Source organism: Mobula birostris, chromosome 1, assembly GCF_030028105.1.
Source record: "Mobula birostris isolate sMobBir1 chromosome 1, sMobBir1.hap1, whole genome shotgun sequence".
NCBI lineage: Eukaryota > Metazoa > Chordata > Chondrichthyes > Myliobatiformes > Myliobatidae > Mobula > Mobula birostris.
Window position 1 is genome coordinate 215,041,351 of NC_092370.1, and position 17,081 is coordinate 215,058,431.

The 17,081-nt window shown below is 39.4% G+C and overlaps 2 protein-coding genes across 3 annotated transcripts in view; one reads left to right on the forward strand and one right to left on the reverse strand.

Moving 5' to 3' along the window:
• tpp1 (tripeptidyl peptidase I) overlaps positions 1-2,456 on the forward strand; it is a 45,097-nt gene extending 42,641 nt beyond the window's left edge. Inside the window, exon 13 of the mRNA XM_072270985.1 lies at positions 542-2,456. Coding sequence (XP_072127086.1) covers positions 542-697 — 156 coding nt within the window. The 3' untranslated portion in view covers positions 698-2,456. The remainder of the gene's footprint in view (positions 1-541) is intronic.
• fancm (FA complementation group M) overlaps positions 1,466-17,081 on the reverse strand; it is a 141,617-nt gene continuing 126,001 nt past the window's right edge. For both annotated transcript variants that reach the window (XM_072270954.1, XM_072270945.1), the window contains 5 exons: positions 16,779-16,879; positions 12,201-12,839; positions 7,538-7,916; positions 2,465-2,756; positions 1,466-1,688 (listed from right to left, as the gene is read on the reverse strand). In XM_072270954.1, coding sequence (XP_072127055.1) covers positions 1,544-1,688; positions 2,465-2,756; positions 7,538-7,916; positions 12,201-12,839; positions 16,779-16,879 — 1,556 coding nt within the window. In that variant the 3' untranslated portion in view covers positions 1,466-1,543. The remainder of the gene's footprint in view (positions 1,689-2,464; positions 2,757-7,537; positions 7,917-12,200; positions 12,840-16,778; positions 16,880-17,081) is intronic.

Genomic DNA, 17,081 nt, shown 5'->3' on the forward strand with positions numbered 1-17,081 from the left:
TACATCATTAATAAACGAAGCATACACAGGAAGTTAAGTTTCAATATTTTTGTTGACAAGCACTTTGGATGCATAGAATAAAAAAGAAGGGAGAGCGTGCCAGCAATCCTCTTACTATCAGTAGAAATCAACTCAATTTATAACATAGAAAAGCTTTGTACTTTTCAATTTATTGTTACAGGATTAGTAGACTCATCTATTTAGACATTTTCATGATTATATTCTAAGCAACTTGTACCCTAACAGATCTTGTTCAATTTTTAAATTATGACATAGACGTTGGTGTTGGAAAATATTAAGTGGGAGTGAGGGAGATTTAATTTGCACTGCACCTATGGGGCCATTCTGCATAATAACATTGAACTTTGAGGTGCTCTCGAAGAGATACTTTATTCTATGTACTCCAATCTACCCTTATTGCCGTTTCTCAGCTCACTTTTTTCCTTCCTACCCCTTCCACCTGTAAGCTCAGGCTCACTGAAATTACTAGATTCTTCATATCTTAGGTTCTGTTGTTAATGTTACTCCATTTTACATTTAGGTAACTATTGGGTGCCATTACGGTTGTTTGGATAAAGAAGCTAAAGGTAAAGGATTCTGTGCTTCTCAATCTTGGGATCCTGTGACAGGATGGGGGACACCGAACTATCCAGAACTACTCAAGGTACTACTTCTGGAGAAAGATCATCATCCCTGACCTGAAGAAACCAAGATAGAATGAAATCTGAATGAAAATCACATGATGAATTTCTTCACCCCACCCCACTTTAATAATTTTGCCTTTTGTGAGTGTGTGTGTGGTTATTGATGCTCTAGTCTGTTACATTTTAATTGATGAAAATGTTTATACAGCATCTAATTATTCAATTGTATTATATTGAAAATAAGACACTGATGTTCAAAGGAATGTTTTTGCTGCTTAAAATTTAAACTGTTGCTACCTATCTTAAATATTCAGAATTGTACATTATGGCTACCATACCCATGTCAACCAGCAAGCTCACATCCGCATCTGTTCCACACCACCTTAAGGGCAGGATACAATTGCTCATTAACCTACTGACCAGTATGTATTTAGCATAAGGTGTGGGGGTAGAGGGTAGTTTTTGCACTCACAGGGACAACATGCAAACACCACAAAGCACCAGAGGTCAAGAACGAACCTCCGGTCTTTGTAGCTGTGAGACAAGTGCTAACCACTATAGTATTTCACTGATCAATAGTTTTTTAACTAACTGAAGTTCATATTATAATATTGGCTTATAGTTAATCAAACCAGGTACAGTGGCAAATATTATAAACCCACTGAATCCATGTTGCACAATGGAGTTTGATTACATTTTAACTAGACATTCTGTCTAGATTTAAATTTGCAAATGTTGAATTGCCCAAGTTAAAGATTACAGTTGCAATCTTTTGATAATGACATTTTAAAATAAGCATTTGAATATGTTGAAAATATGATTGAAAGATTTTATTTACATGATTTTTACATTAAGCTGTACACAAAGTGCATATGAAGAATCTCTGAATTGTAAAAAAATTATGATGATGAGCTTCGTTTCTCATTAGTCTGGCCTGTTGGATCAGGTACCATCTGTGGATCAAACAGATAATGCAGGTAACGGTAAATCTTTTCAGCTCGCAGGTGGCTGACCTTTGCTCGAGTTGCGATTTCAACCACTGAACTGAAAATTCACAAAAAAATTACCATTAGTTTAAGACCTTTATCATTATTAATAAATTGTAATATAAATTTTGATGACCACCATGCCCCCAGATGTTAATAACCATCTTTAATACATGCAAGACATATTTCAAGTAAATATTTTATTTTAATCAATAAATTCTTGTGACATCTTTGCATTAGATTTTCCAGTCTTCTTTACATATTAAAAACACTGCACCTGCAATAGAATTTAAACCAGTTTGAGCAACTATGGGCCTTGGAACACTAAATTTCTTTGCAAGTGAGGATAAACTTCATGAATGTTCCACTAAGTACAGGTCGACCTTTATTAATCCGGCACCACTGGGACCTGAGGAGTGCCGGATTAGTGAAAATGCCGAATTACAGAAGGATCACATTAAGCATAACCAGTGCCAGATTATCGAAGGAACCGGATTACAGGTAGTTGGATTAGTGAAGGTCGACCTGTATTAGAATTTGTATTCTAGACAACAGTTTAAGGAAAACGAGGTACTTATCTGCATTGATGTCAAGCAATTTACCATAATACCTCTAAATCACTTACACAACTTGAAAGAACAACAAATCTTGAGATCACAAATAACAAACTATATACTTATGCTAACAAAATAACTTTTATCCTCTACTACTGGTTTAATGTGTGAGGGAAGTTATCGCAGCAAATAATTCGAATATGGATGGAGGAAGATAATGTTATACCGCTAACTTTCATTTAAGATGTAAATAAAACTGATGGAACTCAAAACATTTTACCTGTTTGCAGCTTCTTTCACAGAGCTGAAGAGGTGACAGAGATTTAAAGCTGTTATATAACTGACATCAGGGATGCTGAGGTAGAACTGTAAAATCTGTTGTCGGAGACCGCTAACCTCCAATGGTACAGTAATGGCAGCATTCTTTCTCTCTTCAACGTGGGCAAGTTCAGCAAGCAAACCAGCAGTTTCCTCCTGACCACAGCTAAATAAGATTCTAATTCCAGCTGTGGTCAGAGCTGACAACAAGCCATCATAGTACTTGGTCCTCTGAAAGATTCTAGATGTATCTCCTGTAATTCATCGATATTATAGAGATCAGCACAACTTGTTTTGCTTCAAATCAAAAACAAAACCACTAATCTTATTTTTTTCTTGTTATGAGGTAGGAAATTACTTATGCATATTTCATGTCATGTCTTAGAGACCTCACATTCTTTTATGCTTTACACTAAATTGACATATTTCATAGTAGTACACTCAAAGATCTATGATTATACCCAATCTAGTGTTGGAGTTAGAGCCCTTCCACACACCATGTTATTTTCCAAACCCTTATATACTTACCCAAACCAATTGCATTTACCAAGGCACAGTCGGTTAAACATCAAGTGATCATCCAACTGCTGTTTAAAAGCTTGCTTACCAGTGAAAAGGACCTTGGCAATTGTGGGGATGGCTTACAGCAGAATGAAATGCTGGAGTGTATAAACTTTAAGAAACAGGGTGTGCTGGAGCTTTTGAAAGATATTAAGTTAGATAAGTTGCTGGGACCGGACGAGATGTACCCCAAGCTACTGTGGGAAACGAGGGAGGAGATTGCTGAGCCTCTGGCGATGATCTTTGCATCATCAATAGGGATGGAAGTAATACCAGAGGATCGGAGGGTTGCAAATGTTGCTCCCTTGTTCAAGAAAGGGAGTGGAGATAACCCAGGAAATTATAGACCAGTGAATCTGGCTTCAGTGGTGGGCAAGTTGTTGGAGAAGATCATGTGAGGCAGGATTTATGAGCATTTGGAGAAACATAATCTGATTAGGGATAGTCAGCATGGCTTTGTCAAGGGCAGGTTGTGCCTTACGAGCCTAATTGAATTCTTTGAGGATGTAACAAAATCATTGGTGAAGGTGGAGCAGTGGATGTAGCGTATGTGGATTTCAGTAAGGCATTTGATAAGGTTCCCCATGCAAGGCTCATTCAGAAAATAATGAGGGATGGGATCCAAAGAGACCTTGCTTTATAGATCAGGAACTGGCTTGCCCACAGAAGGCAAAGGGTGGTTGTAGATAGTTTGCATTCTGCATGGAGGATGGTGACTAGTGGTGTTCCACAGAGATCTGTTCTGGGACCCCTCCTCTTAGTGATTTTTATAAATGACCTGGATAAGGAAGTAGAAGGGTGGGTTACGAAGTTTGCTGATGACACAAAAGTTGGGGGTATTGTGGATAGTCTGGAGGTTGTCAGAGGTTACACTGGGACAATGACAGGATGCAGAACTGGGCTAAGAAGTGGCAGATGGAGTTCAACCCAGATAAATGTGAAGTGGTTCATTTCAATAGGTCAAATTTGAAGACAGAATATAATATTAATGGTAAGACCCTTGGCAGTGTGGAGGATCAGTGAGATCTTGGGATCCGTGTCCGTAGGACACTCAAAGCTGCTACGGAGGTTGACAATGTTGTTAAGAAGGCATATGGTGTGTTGGCTTCATCAGTTGTGGGACTGAGTTCAAGAGCCATGAGGTAATGTAACAGCTATATAAGACCTTAGTTAGACCCCACTTGGAGTACTGTGTTCAGCTCTGGTCACCTCACTACAGGAAGGATGTGGTTACTATAGTGAGAGAGCAGAGGAGATTTACAAGGATATTGCCTGGATTGGAGAGCATGCCTTATGAGAATAGGTTGAGTGATCTTGGCCTTTTCTCCTTGGAGCGAGAGAGGATAAGAGATGACCTGATAGAGGTGTATAAGATGACAAAAGGCATTGATCATGTGGATAGCTGAAAGCTTTCTCCCAGGCCTGAAATGGCTAACATGAGGGGGCAGAGCTTGGTAGAAGGTACAAGGGAGATGTCAGAGGTTTTTTTTTTTACAGAGAAAGCTGTGGGTGTGTGGAATACACTGACAACGAAGGTAGTAGGGGTGGATCCAATAGGGTCCTTTACGAGACTCTTAGATAGGTACATGGAGCTTAGAAAAATAACAGCGCTATGCGACAGGGAAATTCTAGGCAATTTCTAGAGCAGGTTACATGGTCAGCACAACAGTACAGGCAAAGGGCTGGTAATGTGCTGTAGATTTCTATGTTCTAGGTTTCTGTTTGTTTATTGAGATGCAGTGCAGAAGAGGCCCTTCCGGCCATTTGAACTGTACTGCCCTCCATCCCCCGATATAACCTCAGCCTAATCACAGGACAAATTACAATGACCAATTAACCTACCAACTGGTACATCTTTGAACTGTGTGAAAAAAACTGGAGCACCCAGAGGAAATCCACCCATTCACAGGGAGAATGTAGAAACTCCTTACCGACAACAGTGGGAGTACCTCGCCACCACCATCGCCAGCTACCTACTCTGACAGTGTGTTCCAGAATGTAAATGCCCTCTGGTGGGGAAAAAAATTCTTCCTTATCTCCCCTCTAACCTCTTACTCCTCACCTTATGTCTTCTAGTCTTGAACATCGCTGCCATACCTAGGCTTTTTGTTTTTCATTTCTCAGGATCCTCTTTGGCCTTTTCTGCACCAAAGAAGCCAAAGCATAGTCTTTCCTCATAACTGAATCAATCCATACTAGATAACATTCTGGTGAATCCCCTCTGCACTATCTTCTATGTGGTCACATCCTTCCTACAGTATGGCAACTAGATCAACGTGCATTATTGCAGCTGTGGCCTAACTAATGTTTTATAAAACTTTACCAAATCCTCCTTGCTCTTATATTCCCTGTCTAAGCTAATGAAGCAAACATCTCTTCACCATCCTATCTACCCATGTTGCCACTTTGAAGGATCTTTAGACTTGTGTATAGGGAAGGTTTAGAGGAACATGGTCAACAAGGACAAGTTGGGCTGAAGGATCTCTTTCTCTGCTGTATTAATCAATGTCTAATAGAGTATCCCGTTCCTCAATACTCTATTAGACATTGATTAATACAGCAGAGAAAGAGATCCTTCAGCCCAACTTGTCCTTGTTGACCATGTTCCTCTAAACCTTCCCTATCCACGACTTACTGAAGTATATCACCTTCTCATGTATCAGGATTAAATTCCATCTGCCTTTGATCAGCCCAATTTAGCAACTGATCAATAGCATCCTGTAGGCGATAACTATTCTTCTCATGATCATCAACACTGCCAATTTTCATATCATCTGCAAACTTACTAATTATGGATCCTAATCATTAATGTTTATTTACATTAATGACTTAAATGCAGAATTAATAAGTTACAATCACAAGAATAGCTAGTACACACTGCCTATTATTACTAACCCAATTTTGGATCCAATTTGCCATTTTGCCTTGGATCCCAATGGGCTCTAACTTTTTGGACCAGCTTTCCATTTGGATTTTGTCAAAGGCTTTACTGAAGTTCATATAAAACACATCAACTGTACTACCTCTTCAAAAAACTAATCAGACAAGATCTTCCACTAATAAATCTGTTAACTATACAGTTCAATCCCAGCCCTTCTAACTCTAGATTAAGCCTGTCCCTCAGAAGTTTCCCCATTGACATCAGAATAACAGTCCTATAATTACCGGGTTTATCCCTGTGATAACTAGAACTTGGCACAGTACAGCACCATAAAAGGCCCTCTGGGTCACAATCCCTTTTCAACATGCCCTTCTCACCTTAAATGCATGCCCTCTGGTATTAGACATTTCAATCCTGGGAAAAAGATACTGGCTTTCTTATGCCTCTCATAAACCTTTATATCATCTCCCCTCAGTCTCCACGCTCCACAGAAAATAATCCACTTGTACTCTGATCCAAGAATCATCTCAGTGAACATCTTCTGGACCCTCTCCAAAGCCTCAACATCCTTCCTATAAGAGGGTGACCAGAACTGTATGTAAAACTTTAGCCTAACCGGAGTTTTATAAAGCTGCAATAATTCCTGACTCTAAACTCAATTCCTGAGCTAATAAAGGCAAACATGCCATATGCCTTCTTTATGACTCTATCAACCTATGTAGCCACTTTCAGTAAGCGATGGACTAGGGCCTCAAGATCACTCTGCACATCAATACTTTAAGGGTCTTTCCATTAACAGTGCAACCTCTCTTCACATTTGATCTCCGAAAGTCCAACACTTCAAATTTGGCCTGATTACCCCCAATTTACCACTTCTCCAACCTTCTCTACAACTGATCTACATTCTGCTGTATCCTTTGCCAGGCTTCTAAACTATCTACATCACCACCTCCTCTCGTCTTATAGCTATGCCCTCTAGCACTTGACATTTCCACCCCGGGAAAAAGACATATTCCCACACAGATTAATCAAGTATTTTTGAAGACACGCAAAAGTCATCAACCACTTTGAGAGAAAAATGTCACAAACAAGTATGTGATATAATAATGCTAGGACTATATAGTTTCTGCACAATAAAAGGATGATGACAGTATGAAGTCACTGAAAGGCCAGTAGGTCCCATCCTTCTTCCACCTCCGCTAAACTCCACCTAAATTCTGAAGAATTAATAATGCAATTTACTAGGTAAATATACTTCTATATTCTAATATTCATTGACCTCTCTCCCCTATGAATAGGAAAGCTCTATTCTCAACATCTTAAGGAGTAGGTTTATAAAAGTAGTCTTAATATATGTGCACATTTCTCCGGTGTCCAGTTTTGTATTTTGCTTTGTGCACCTATAGTGTATTAGAATAAAATATTATGAGATATTTTAGTGATATCTACAAATGTTTACACCTAAACAAGTAATTTTTGTGATGTTCTCAACATCATAGCTGAAGTATACATCTTTTGTGTCTTGGAAACCTGAAAAGATTTTGTGAAATACGATCTGATTCAAAGAATTATGGGGAAAAAAAACATTCTCACCTGGTTTTGATCTGTCCTTTTCTACAATGACACATATACGTTCAAACATGGCCTGAAGGTGCTGAATACGGTTGATAAACTTACTTCGGTTTGCACTGCTTGCAAACTCCAATAAGAATATTCTTTCCACAACCATTCTGTTGCTCACTATATAATCACATCCATTGAGAGGACAAATTTCAGCTTTAATGCCATGTTGAATACGTAGAGAAGAAACCAGATTTGGCCCAGAGGAAATTTCTCGACTGTCTACAAGAATTTGCAGTGGAGCTGTTCCAAAAGACACTGGGTGTGTAATAGCAGTAAGATGATCTTTGTACAGAGCTTCACCTGATCTTGAAATTGTGGAGGCATCGTTCTTCACCAGTGATTTGTCCATCTGTAATAAGAAATGGATTTTATTGTACTATTGCTTACCAACATACTTAGAAACATCAGATCACTCACGATCCAAAGACACATCTGTAGTTAACACTGGTATTGTTTTAGGAAGTGTTTAAACTAATTTGCTTGGAAAAGGGAACTGGGATATTGATTAAGAAAAAATGTGAACGTCAGATTGAGAGAGGCAGATACAAGAGCAAATAAAAGTAGCATGACATGATTCCATGTGAAGAGGGAATATAGCAGTTTCCAGGAAAGTATTGTGTTTGTAAACACAAAGCTTGGGATAAAAGGCTAATGAGCTAAAGATACAAAAACAAAACATGAAATTTTAAAAGCATGGTGATAGATCTGATACAATCCTAGCAGGTTTGGTTACTTAAATATCCCTGAATACATGTTCCACAGAGATGGGGAAGTAAGATGGGGATGTGATTGGTAAGTGGGAAGCCTTCAAAGGAGAAATTTTGGGAGTGCAGAGCTTGTATGTTCCTGTCAGGATTAAAGGCAAAGTGAATAGGAATAAGGAACCTTGGTTCTCAAGGGATATTGCAATTCTGATAAAGAAGAAGAGGGAGTTGTATGACATGTATAGGAAACAGGGAGTAAATAAGGTGCTTGAGGAGTATAAAAAGTGCAAGAAAATACTTAAGAAAGAAATCAGGAGGGCTAAAAGAAGACACGAGGTTGCCTTGGCAGTCAAAGTGAAGGATAATCCAAAGAGCTTTTACAGGTATATTAAGAGTAAAAGGATTGTAGGGATAAAATTGGTCCTCTTGAAGATCAGAGTGGTCGGCTATGTGCGGAACCAAAAGAAATGGGGGAGATCTTAAATGGGTTTTTTGCGTCTATATTTACTAAGGAAACTGGCATGAAGTCTATGGAATTAAGGGAAACAGGTAGTGAGATCATGGAAACTGTACAGATTGAAAAGGAGGAGGTGCTTGCTATCTTGAGGCAAATTAAAGTGGATAAATCCCCAGGACCTGACAGGGTATTCTCTCGGACCTTGAAGGAGACTAGTGTTGAAATTGAAGGAGCCCTGGCAGATATATTTAAAATGTCGGTGTCTACAGGTGAGGTGCCGGAGGATTGGAGAGTGGCTCATGTTGTTCCGTTGTTTAAAAAAGGATCGAAAAGTAATCTGGGAAATTATAGGCCAGTAAGTTTGACGTTGGTAGTGGGTAAGTTATTGGAGGGAGTACTAAGAGACAGAATCTACAAGCATTTGGATAGACAGGGACTTATTAGGGAGAGTCAACATGGCTTTGTGCGTGGTAGGTCATGTTTGACCAATCTATTGGAGTTTTTCGAGGAGGTTACCAGGAAAGTGGATGAAGGGGAGGCAGTGGATGTTGTCTACATGGACTTCAGTAAGGCCTTTGACAAGGTCCCGCATGGGAGGTTAGTTAGGAAAATTCATTCGCTAGGTATACATGGACAGGTGGTAAATTGGATTAGACATTGGCTCAATGGAAGAAGCCAAAGAGTGGTAGTAAAGGATTGCTTCTCAGAGTGGAGGCCTGTGACTAGTGGAGTGCTACAGGAATCAGTGCTGGGTCCATTGTTACTTGTCATCTATATCAATGATCTGGATGATAATGTGGTAAATTGGATCAACAAAATTGCTGATGATACAAAGATTGGAGGTGTAGTGGACAGTGAGGAAGGTTTTCAGAGCCTGCAAAGGGACTTGGACCAGCTGGAAAAATGGGCTGAAAAATGGCAGATGGAGTTTAATACAGACAAGTGTGAGGTATTGCACTTTGGAAGGACAAACCAAGGTAGAACATACAGGGTAAATGGTAAGGCACTGAGGAGTGCAGTAGAACAGAGGGATCTGGGAATATGGATACAAAATTCCCTAAAAGTGGTGTCACAGGTAGATAGGGTTGTAAAGAGAGCTTTTGGTACATTGACCTTTATTAATCAAAGTATTCCTTTATTAATCAAAGTATTGAGTATAAGAGCTGGAATGTTATGATGAGGTTGTATAAGGCATTGGTGAGGCCGAATCAGGAGTATTGTGTTCAGTTTTGGTCACCAAATTACAGGAAGGATATTAATAAAGTTGAAAGAGTGCAGAGAAGGTTTACAAGGATGTTGCCGGGACTTGAGAAACTCAGTTACAGAGAAAGGTTGAATAGGTTAGGACTTTGTTCCCTGGAGCGTAGAAGAATGAGGGGAGATTTGATAGGGGTATATAAAATTATGATGGGTATCGATAGAGTGAATGCAAGCAGGCTTTTTCCACTGATGCAAGGGGAGAAAAAAACCAGAGGACACGCGTTAAGGGTGAAGGGGGAAAAGTTTAAAGGGAACATGGGGGGGGGGGGCGCTTCTTCACACAGAGAGTGGTGGGAGTATGGAATGAGCTGACAGACGAGGTGGTAAATGCGGGTTCTTTTTTTAACATTTGAGAATAAATTGGACAGATACATGGATGGGAGGTGTATGGAGGGATATGGTCTGTGTGCAGGTCGGTGGGACTAGGCAGAAAATTGTTCGGCACAGCCAAGAAGGGCCAAAAGGCCTGTTTCTGTGCTGTAGTTTTTCTATGGTTTCTAAGGAGAAGAAGACCAGGGTAGTGGCTGTATTGATTAATGGAAATATTTCCAGGAGTGTTCAGTAGAGATTCATTACATTGCTGGTCGTATTCTATTGGCCTCAAGCAAATGGAAAGGATTACTCAAATGTGCAGGGAGATGCAAGAATAAACGAGTAAAATTGGAGGGATTCAGTTGCCTAATGGACTTTGATAATACAATAACCAACAAAACGGGGAAGAAATTCTGAAGTGCGATGAAGACTTTGTGATCAGTATGTTCCTACCCTAGCAACATAGGAAGGTAAAAAACCGTGCTGGAGAATAAAGTCAGTCAAGTGAAGTAAGTGTACCTGAAAGAACACTCAGAATCAGACTTAATATCACAGGCATATGTTCTGAAATATGTTGTTTTGCAGCAGCAGTAAATTGCAATGCAGAATAATAAAAACTATTGTACTGCTGTTGCAAAACAACAAATTTCACAACATATACCAATGATATTAAACCTGATTCTGATTCTGAATGTTCTTTCAGATACACTTGCTTCATCTGACTGACATTATTTAAATAAATAAGTAGTGCAGAAAGAGAGTGGAAAAATACTGAGATAGTGTTCATGGGTTCATTGTCCATTCAGAAATCTGATGGCAAAGGGAAGAAACTGTTCCTGAAATACTGAGTGTGTGTCTTCAGACTCCTGTACCTCCTCCTTGATGGCAGGGTGTTGAGGGACCTTAATGATGGATGCTTCCTTTTTGAGACATCACCTTTTGAAGGTGTCTTGGATGCTGGGGCGTTTAGTGCCCACGATGGAGCTGACTGAGTTTACAACTTTCTGCAGCTTTTTCTGACCTGTGCAATGGGTCCCTTCATACCAGACAGTGATGCAACCAGTTAGAATGCTCTCCATGGTACATCTGCAGAAATTTACAAGTGTCCCTGGTGCATTACCAATTCTCCTCAAACTCCTAATGATACAAAACCACTGTCACGCCTTCTTTGTAACTGCATCAATATGTTGGGCCTGGACAGATCCTCAGAGGCGTTGACACACAGGAACTTGAAACTGCTCACCTTTTCCATTTCTGATTCCTCAATGAGAACTGGTGTTCGTTCCCTCAACATCCCCCTTCCTGAAGTCTAAAATTAATTCCTTCATCTTCAATCTTAGGTTCACAAGGATTAGGGTATGAAAAGGTGCAAGCAGAAAGTTACAGTAAAAACACAAATGTAGGAGGGAAATTTCAACGCATTGGTAACAGACCTGGGGTAATAAATTGATAAACCATTTGTAGACAAAACTGTAATTGAACAATGCCCAGTGTATAGAGCAGACACAATTCCTACTAGTAGCAAAATTAGGAAGAAACAAATAATAAGATATCTAGGGTGATAAGAGAGGGAATAAGATGAAGCAAGGAAATGCTGAACCAAAAAAGGTGGAGGAGAGTTTAGATATTGCTGAGGTAATGATCCTAATCTTTCAATCATCCTTCAATACAGCTTTGATGCTAGAGGGCTGCGTGAAATGTAAATGTTACACACATTTTTTAAAAATGAGCAAGAATCATCGCAGCAACTATAAACCAATCAATTTAAGCATAATGATAGAGAAAGTTAAAGAAACGTTAATCAGGATGCAATGTAGTCAATTAAATTAATAGAAGCCAGTCAGATTTTAAAGTTAATTTTGTATATTGTACAGAAGCACACTCATTCAACAATACTTACAACAGGATCAATAAAGTGAAGCTCATTGGTTTGGGATTTTACTTCTGTTTTGTCTTGCGTTGTGTTGCATTTAATCTTTGAACTTCCTGGAGTAAGAGTTGAATTGCACCTTCTTGAACATTTTTGCTCCACTTGGAAGTCCAAAGTTTCAGACACACAAGACTGGAGATTCAACCTGAACATGCAGCTTCTGTCCAAGGAGTAAAGGGCTGAAGGTTTCCTTTTATCACTTTCTGCTACTCGTAAAGTATTTTTTGAAAAGGACTTTTTAAAAGAGCTATCCAATCTTTGTCTAGAAGAACATAAAGTAACATTTTTATCTTCAGGCGTCTGTTTACTCTTGCTGTCTTGTATCGGAACACTTTCTGCCAATTGACGTTTCATATTTGTATCTAATTCCTCTTCACTGGAATCATCCAATAAAATGATGCGTCTGCTTTTCTTTTTTTTGGATAACTCATCTTTGCCATTTTGATTTTCTGCCTTTTTTGATCTTATTCTGTGCCGAGTTAAATACTGATTGTCTTCTCCGATGAGATCAAAATTAACAATATCATCATCACTTAATTCAGTTTGATTTTCATCATCTTCCCGAACACAAAAACTATCTTCCAAGTAGGTTTCATCCTGTTCAGGGATCTGAGGTCATGAGAAGAACATTATTATAACAGGTCAGAAGGTAAACTTGTAATTATTGGCTTAGAATGTAATACCCCATCACTATTAACACTAACAATAACAAATTTAAGGGGAAAAAAGCAAACACTGGAAATCAAGTATGAATACAAATGCCAAAAGCAATCAGATTTTTCTTATTTTCTCCCCTCCTCAACAGTCCTGATGAAGTCTTAGGTCAAAACACCTATTGTTTAATCCTCTCCATAAATGCTGCCTGACCTGCTGAGTTTCTCTATCATTTTGTGTTTGTTGCCCTGGATTTCCAGCATCTGCAGAATCTCGTGTTTATATTCTACATACTTTTGATTCCTGGACTGCCAGGCAACTCAAGCACAGAAAATGTACCACCAACACAAACTCTGTAAAAGTCCTCCAAATTCCCTGCAAGGGCCATCGATTGGATGCCAAAAATCACACTCCCAATAAAGACATAAGCTCTGTCATGAGACGGGGAAAAGATTCAAGAATGTTCTGAAGTCTTTCAAGACAAAATGCAATATCCCACTGGCTCTTGGGAATCTCCAGTCTATAGCCACATAAAGTGAAGAAGGAGTATTCAAGATATCATCAAAAACTGTACACTTTAGCACATGGCAGTGCAACCTGGGAAGATTAATAAAGTAAGGGAAAACTTAATGCATGTTTGAGCCAGAGGGTGTATTAAGAAGGGCCTTTGGCATGCAAATCCATGGATTCCTGAAGGAGGCAGCACTATTAATGAGGAAGTTATCAGGGCATATGGGACACATGCCTTCATTAACCAACCCCAGAAGCGGAGAGCACACAAGAGGTGGTTATGGTACAACTTTATAAGACATGGTATGGCCTCAACGAGCACTATGTAAAGTTCTGATTGCTGTACTAAAGGAAGGATGTGATTACACTGCAGGTTCACCAAGTTGATGCCTGGGATAGTGTGATTCAATTATGAGGAGAAACTGGAAAAAATGGCCTTGCTTTTCTTAGAGCAGAGGAAGTTGAAGGGCAGACTGAGAGGTGTATACAAAATAATGAAGGGTGTAGATAGGGGAGAAGCAAGAAAATTTCCCCACAAAGAGGTGTCTAAAGCATAGGACGTTTAGTGGGGATCTGAGTTTTTCCACCCAAAGAGTGGTTGAAATCTAATGCACTGACACTTGAATGGGGAAGACCGTTATATTTTCACATCCTTAGTAAAGCTGCTGCCAAGGTCATTATCGGACTTTAGTAAGGCTTTCAACTAGTTCCCTCATTGTGTGCTGATACAGAGGATTAGGGTCCAAGGAGACTTGGTAAAATGGATTCAAAATTGGCCTGGCAATCTCCACTTCCTGAGGAGATTGGGGTGACTGAGGCTCCCTGTTTCCATTCTAACCAAATTCTAACAGAACTCCATCGAGACTGTCCTGACCAGATCTGGTATGGGAATTGCAATGCATCAGACTGCGAGACCCTGCAACAGATTGTGAGGACTGCTGAGAGAATCACTGAGGTCTCCTTATACCCCCTCCCACCCCATCCAGGACATACACCAGAAATGCTGTGTTCACAGATCCCTCATTTTGTCAAGAACCACTCCCATCTGTCCCACAATCTCTTTGACCTCGTACCATTAGGCACAAGGTACTGCAGTATAAGAACAAGGACTGTTGGGCTGGATAACGGTTTCCTCCCCCGAGCTGTGAAACCTCTGAACACCCTGCTATCACCCAGTACACATTATATATGACAGCACCAGTAGCAGTGATACTGATGTACATTTAACCATGTCATATATACACTTTATGCCAATTTGTACTTTTACAGAATATTTTAACTGTTAATATTATTTTATGTGCTGTATGTGATATATGTACTGTGTTTTGCAGCTTGGTCCCTGAGGAACGTTGTTTCATTTAGCTGTATACATGTGCATAGTTAAATGACCATACACTTGAAGACAGTGGGTAGTGGTGGAAGGAGTGTTATTCTGACTGGAGGTCTGTGACCTGTGGTATTCCAGAAGAGTCGTGCTGGGACCTCTGTCTTTTGTGATACATACAAACCATTTTGATAAAAATGTAGATGTATGTAGATCAATCCATCTCAACCCAAAATACTGACCGTATATTTGTTCCATAGATGCTACCTGACCTGCTGAGTTCCTCCAACATTTTGAGTGTATTGAGATGAATTGATCAGTAAGTTTACATGTAACACAGCAATTTGAGCTAAGGATAGAAAGGAATGTTGCCAAAAGGTTCAGTGGGATAAAAACCAAATGGAAAAGTGGGCAGAGAGGTAGCAGATGCAGTTTGGGAGATTAAGTGAAAGGGGAAAGTATGCAGTAAATAGCAGGACTCTTAAAAACACTTGTGTATAGAAGGATCATGAGACACTAGTCCATAGCTCCTTGATAGTGGCAACACAAGTTTATAGGGTGCTAAAGAGGGTGTACAGCACTCCTCCCTTCACCAGTCAGGGTGATGAGTATAGAAGTCACAAAGTCATGTTGCAGTTGTATAAAACTGGTTAAGATATATTTAGATTACTGTATACAGTTCTAATCAGTGCATTACAGAAATGATGTGGAGGTTTTGGATAGGGTGCAGAAGAGGTTCACCAGGATGTAGCCTAGGCTAGACAGTATTTCCTATAAGGGGAGGCATCAGAGGCTGAGGGGCAACCAGATAGATGTAAAATTATTGGAGACATAGACAGAGGAACCAGTCAGTGTTTTCCTTAAAGTGGAAATATCAAACACTAGAAGACATAGCTTTATGGTGAGAAGGGGAAACTTTTAAAGCAGATTTATGAAGCAATTTTTTCTAAACAGAGAGTGGTATGTAGGTAACTGGAACATGCCAAAGGAGGTCATGAAAGCAATACAACAGCAACATTTAAGAGTCATTTAGACAGCCACATGAGCAGGTAGAGAATGGAGGGATACAACCATACGTGGGCCAGTGGGATTCATTTAGACTGGTATCACACTCAGCGCAGACATTGTGAGCCAAAGTCCCTGCTCATGTGCTGTACTATTCTATGGTCTATTACACAAATATTGAAATAGCAAGGCATAGAAGACTATGGACAATGTACAGAAAAATGAGCTGAGAATCGATGTCTATTTGATGGCCAGGATGTACATGGTAAAGCAAAGGACATGTGTCTGTATTTGACTGACTTTGACAAGTCCCACATAAATATTAAAAAATACACATCACTTCAAACTTTAACCCACCCTATTAAGCACTTCCAGCTCGATCTCTGGAAGAACCTGCTGTTCCCACATTGGATTCAATCACACAGAAACACTGAGGAACTGCTGAAGAAGAAATCTCACCAGCCACACGTTATTAAAGAAGAAATGTTTGTATAAATCCTTCATTAAATTTGATCTGAACATGAAATGTTAACAAGTGAATTGATAGGGGGAAAAATAAATCCCATCTAGCTTATTACCATATAGGCACTTGTAGGGTATAGAAAAAGACAAAGATATTTAATTCATCCATGAAATGCACCTCAATCAATTCCCCAAAATGGAGACAGGTAAAAATTCCCAGTGGTGAAACACTTCAGAAACTAGAGGACCAAAGTCATTGTTGTTTTAACACAAGTTTACTTTAATATATACCTCACTCAAATTAATGCTGCCCTACCTCTAGATATTTTCTAGGAAAAAAATCACAATTAATGCAATTTTTCTCCACCTACCTTGAGAACTGTCTTTACCTCAGCATTTGAAGCACACCATGGCCTCTGGCTCCCTCAGACTAGAGACTAGATCAAATTATCCTGTCCTTCTACAACATGAAAATCAGTTTTATTGACATACAAGACTGATGCAAACAATCATTATATTACATTCCCACCTACTCAGCCACTGTGCTGTGATTTTGTAGGATCTATTCTGCTGGTAACACAAGGCACACCTACCTGTGAAAATATGGCCATGTCATTTCTGGTGTAGACCATTTTCTTCTTATAGACACTTGGACTGCGTACAGATTTCAGGTAAATTTCTTGCATATCAATGTCTAAGGAAAACAACAAATAATTCATTCAATATGATAACAACATTGCGTTTCTCCAGAGAAGCTCAAACAGTTTAAAATTTAAATATATATGTATTAAAAACACTAGTACCATGACAAAGGTGTAATCCAAACTTAGTCAAACCAACTCAATGTGGGGGGATAATTTAGTTTCAGCTTGTCTTTCAAAAGCAGGCAAAACACA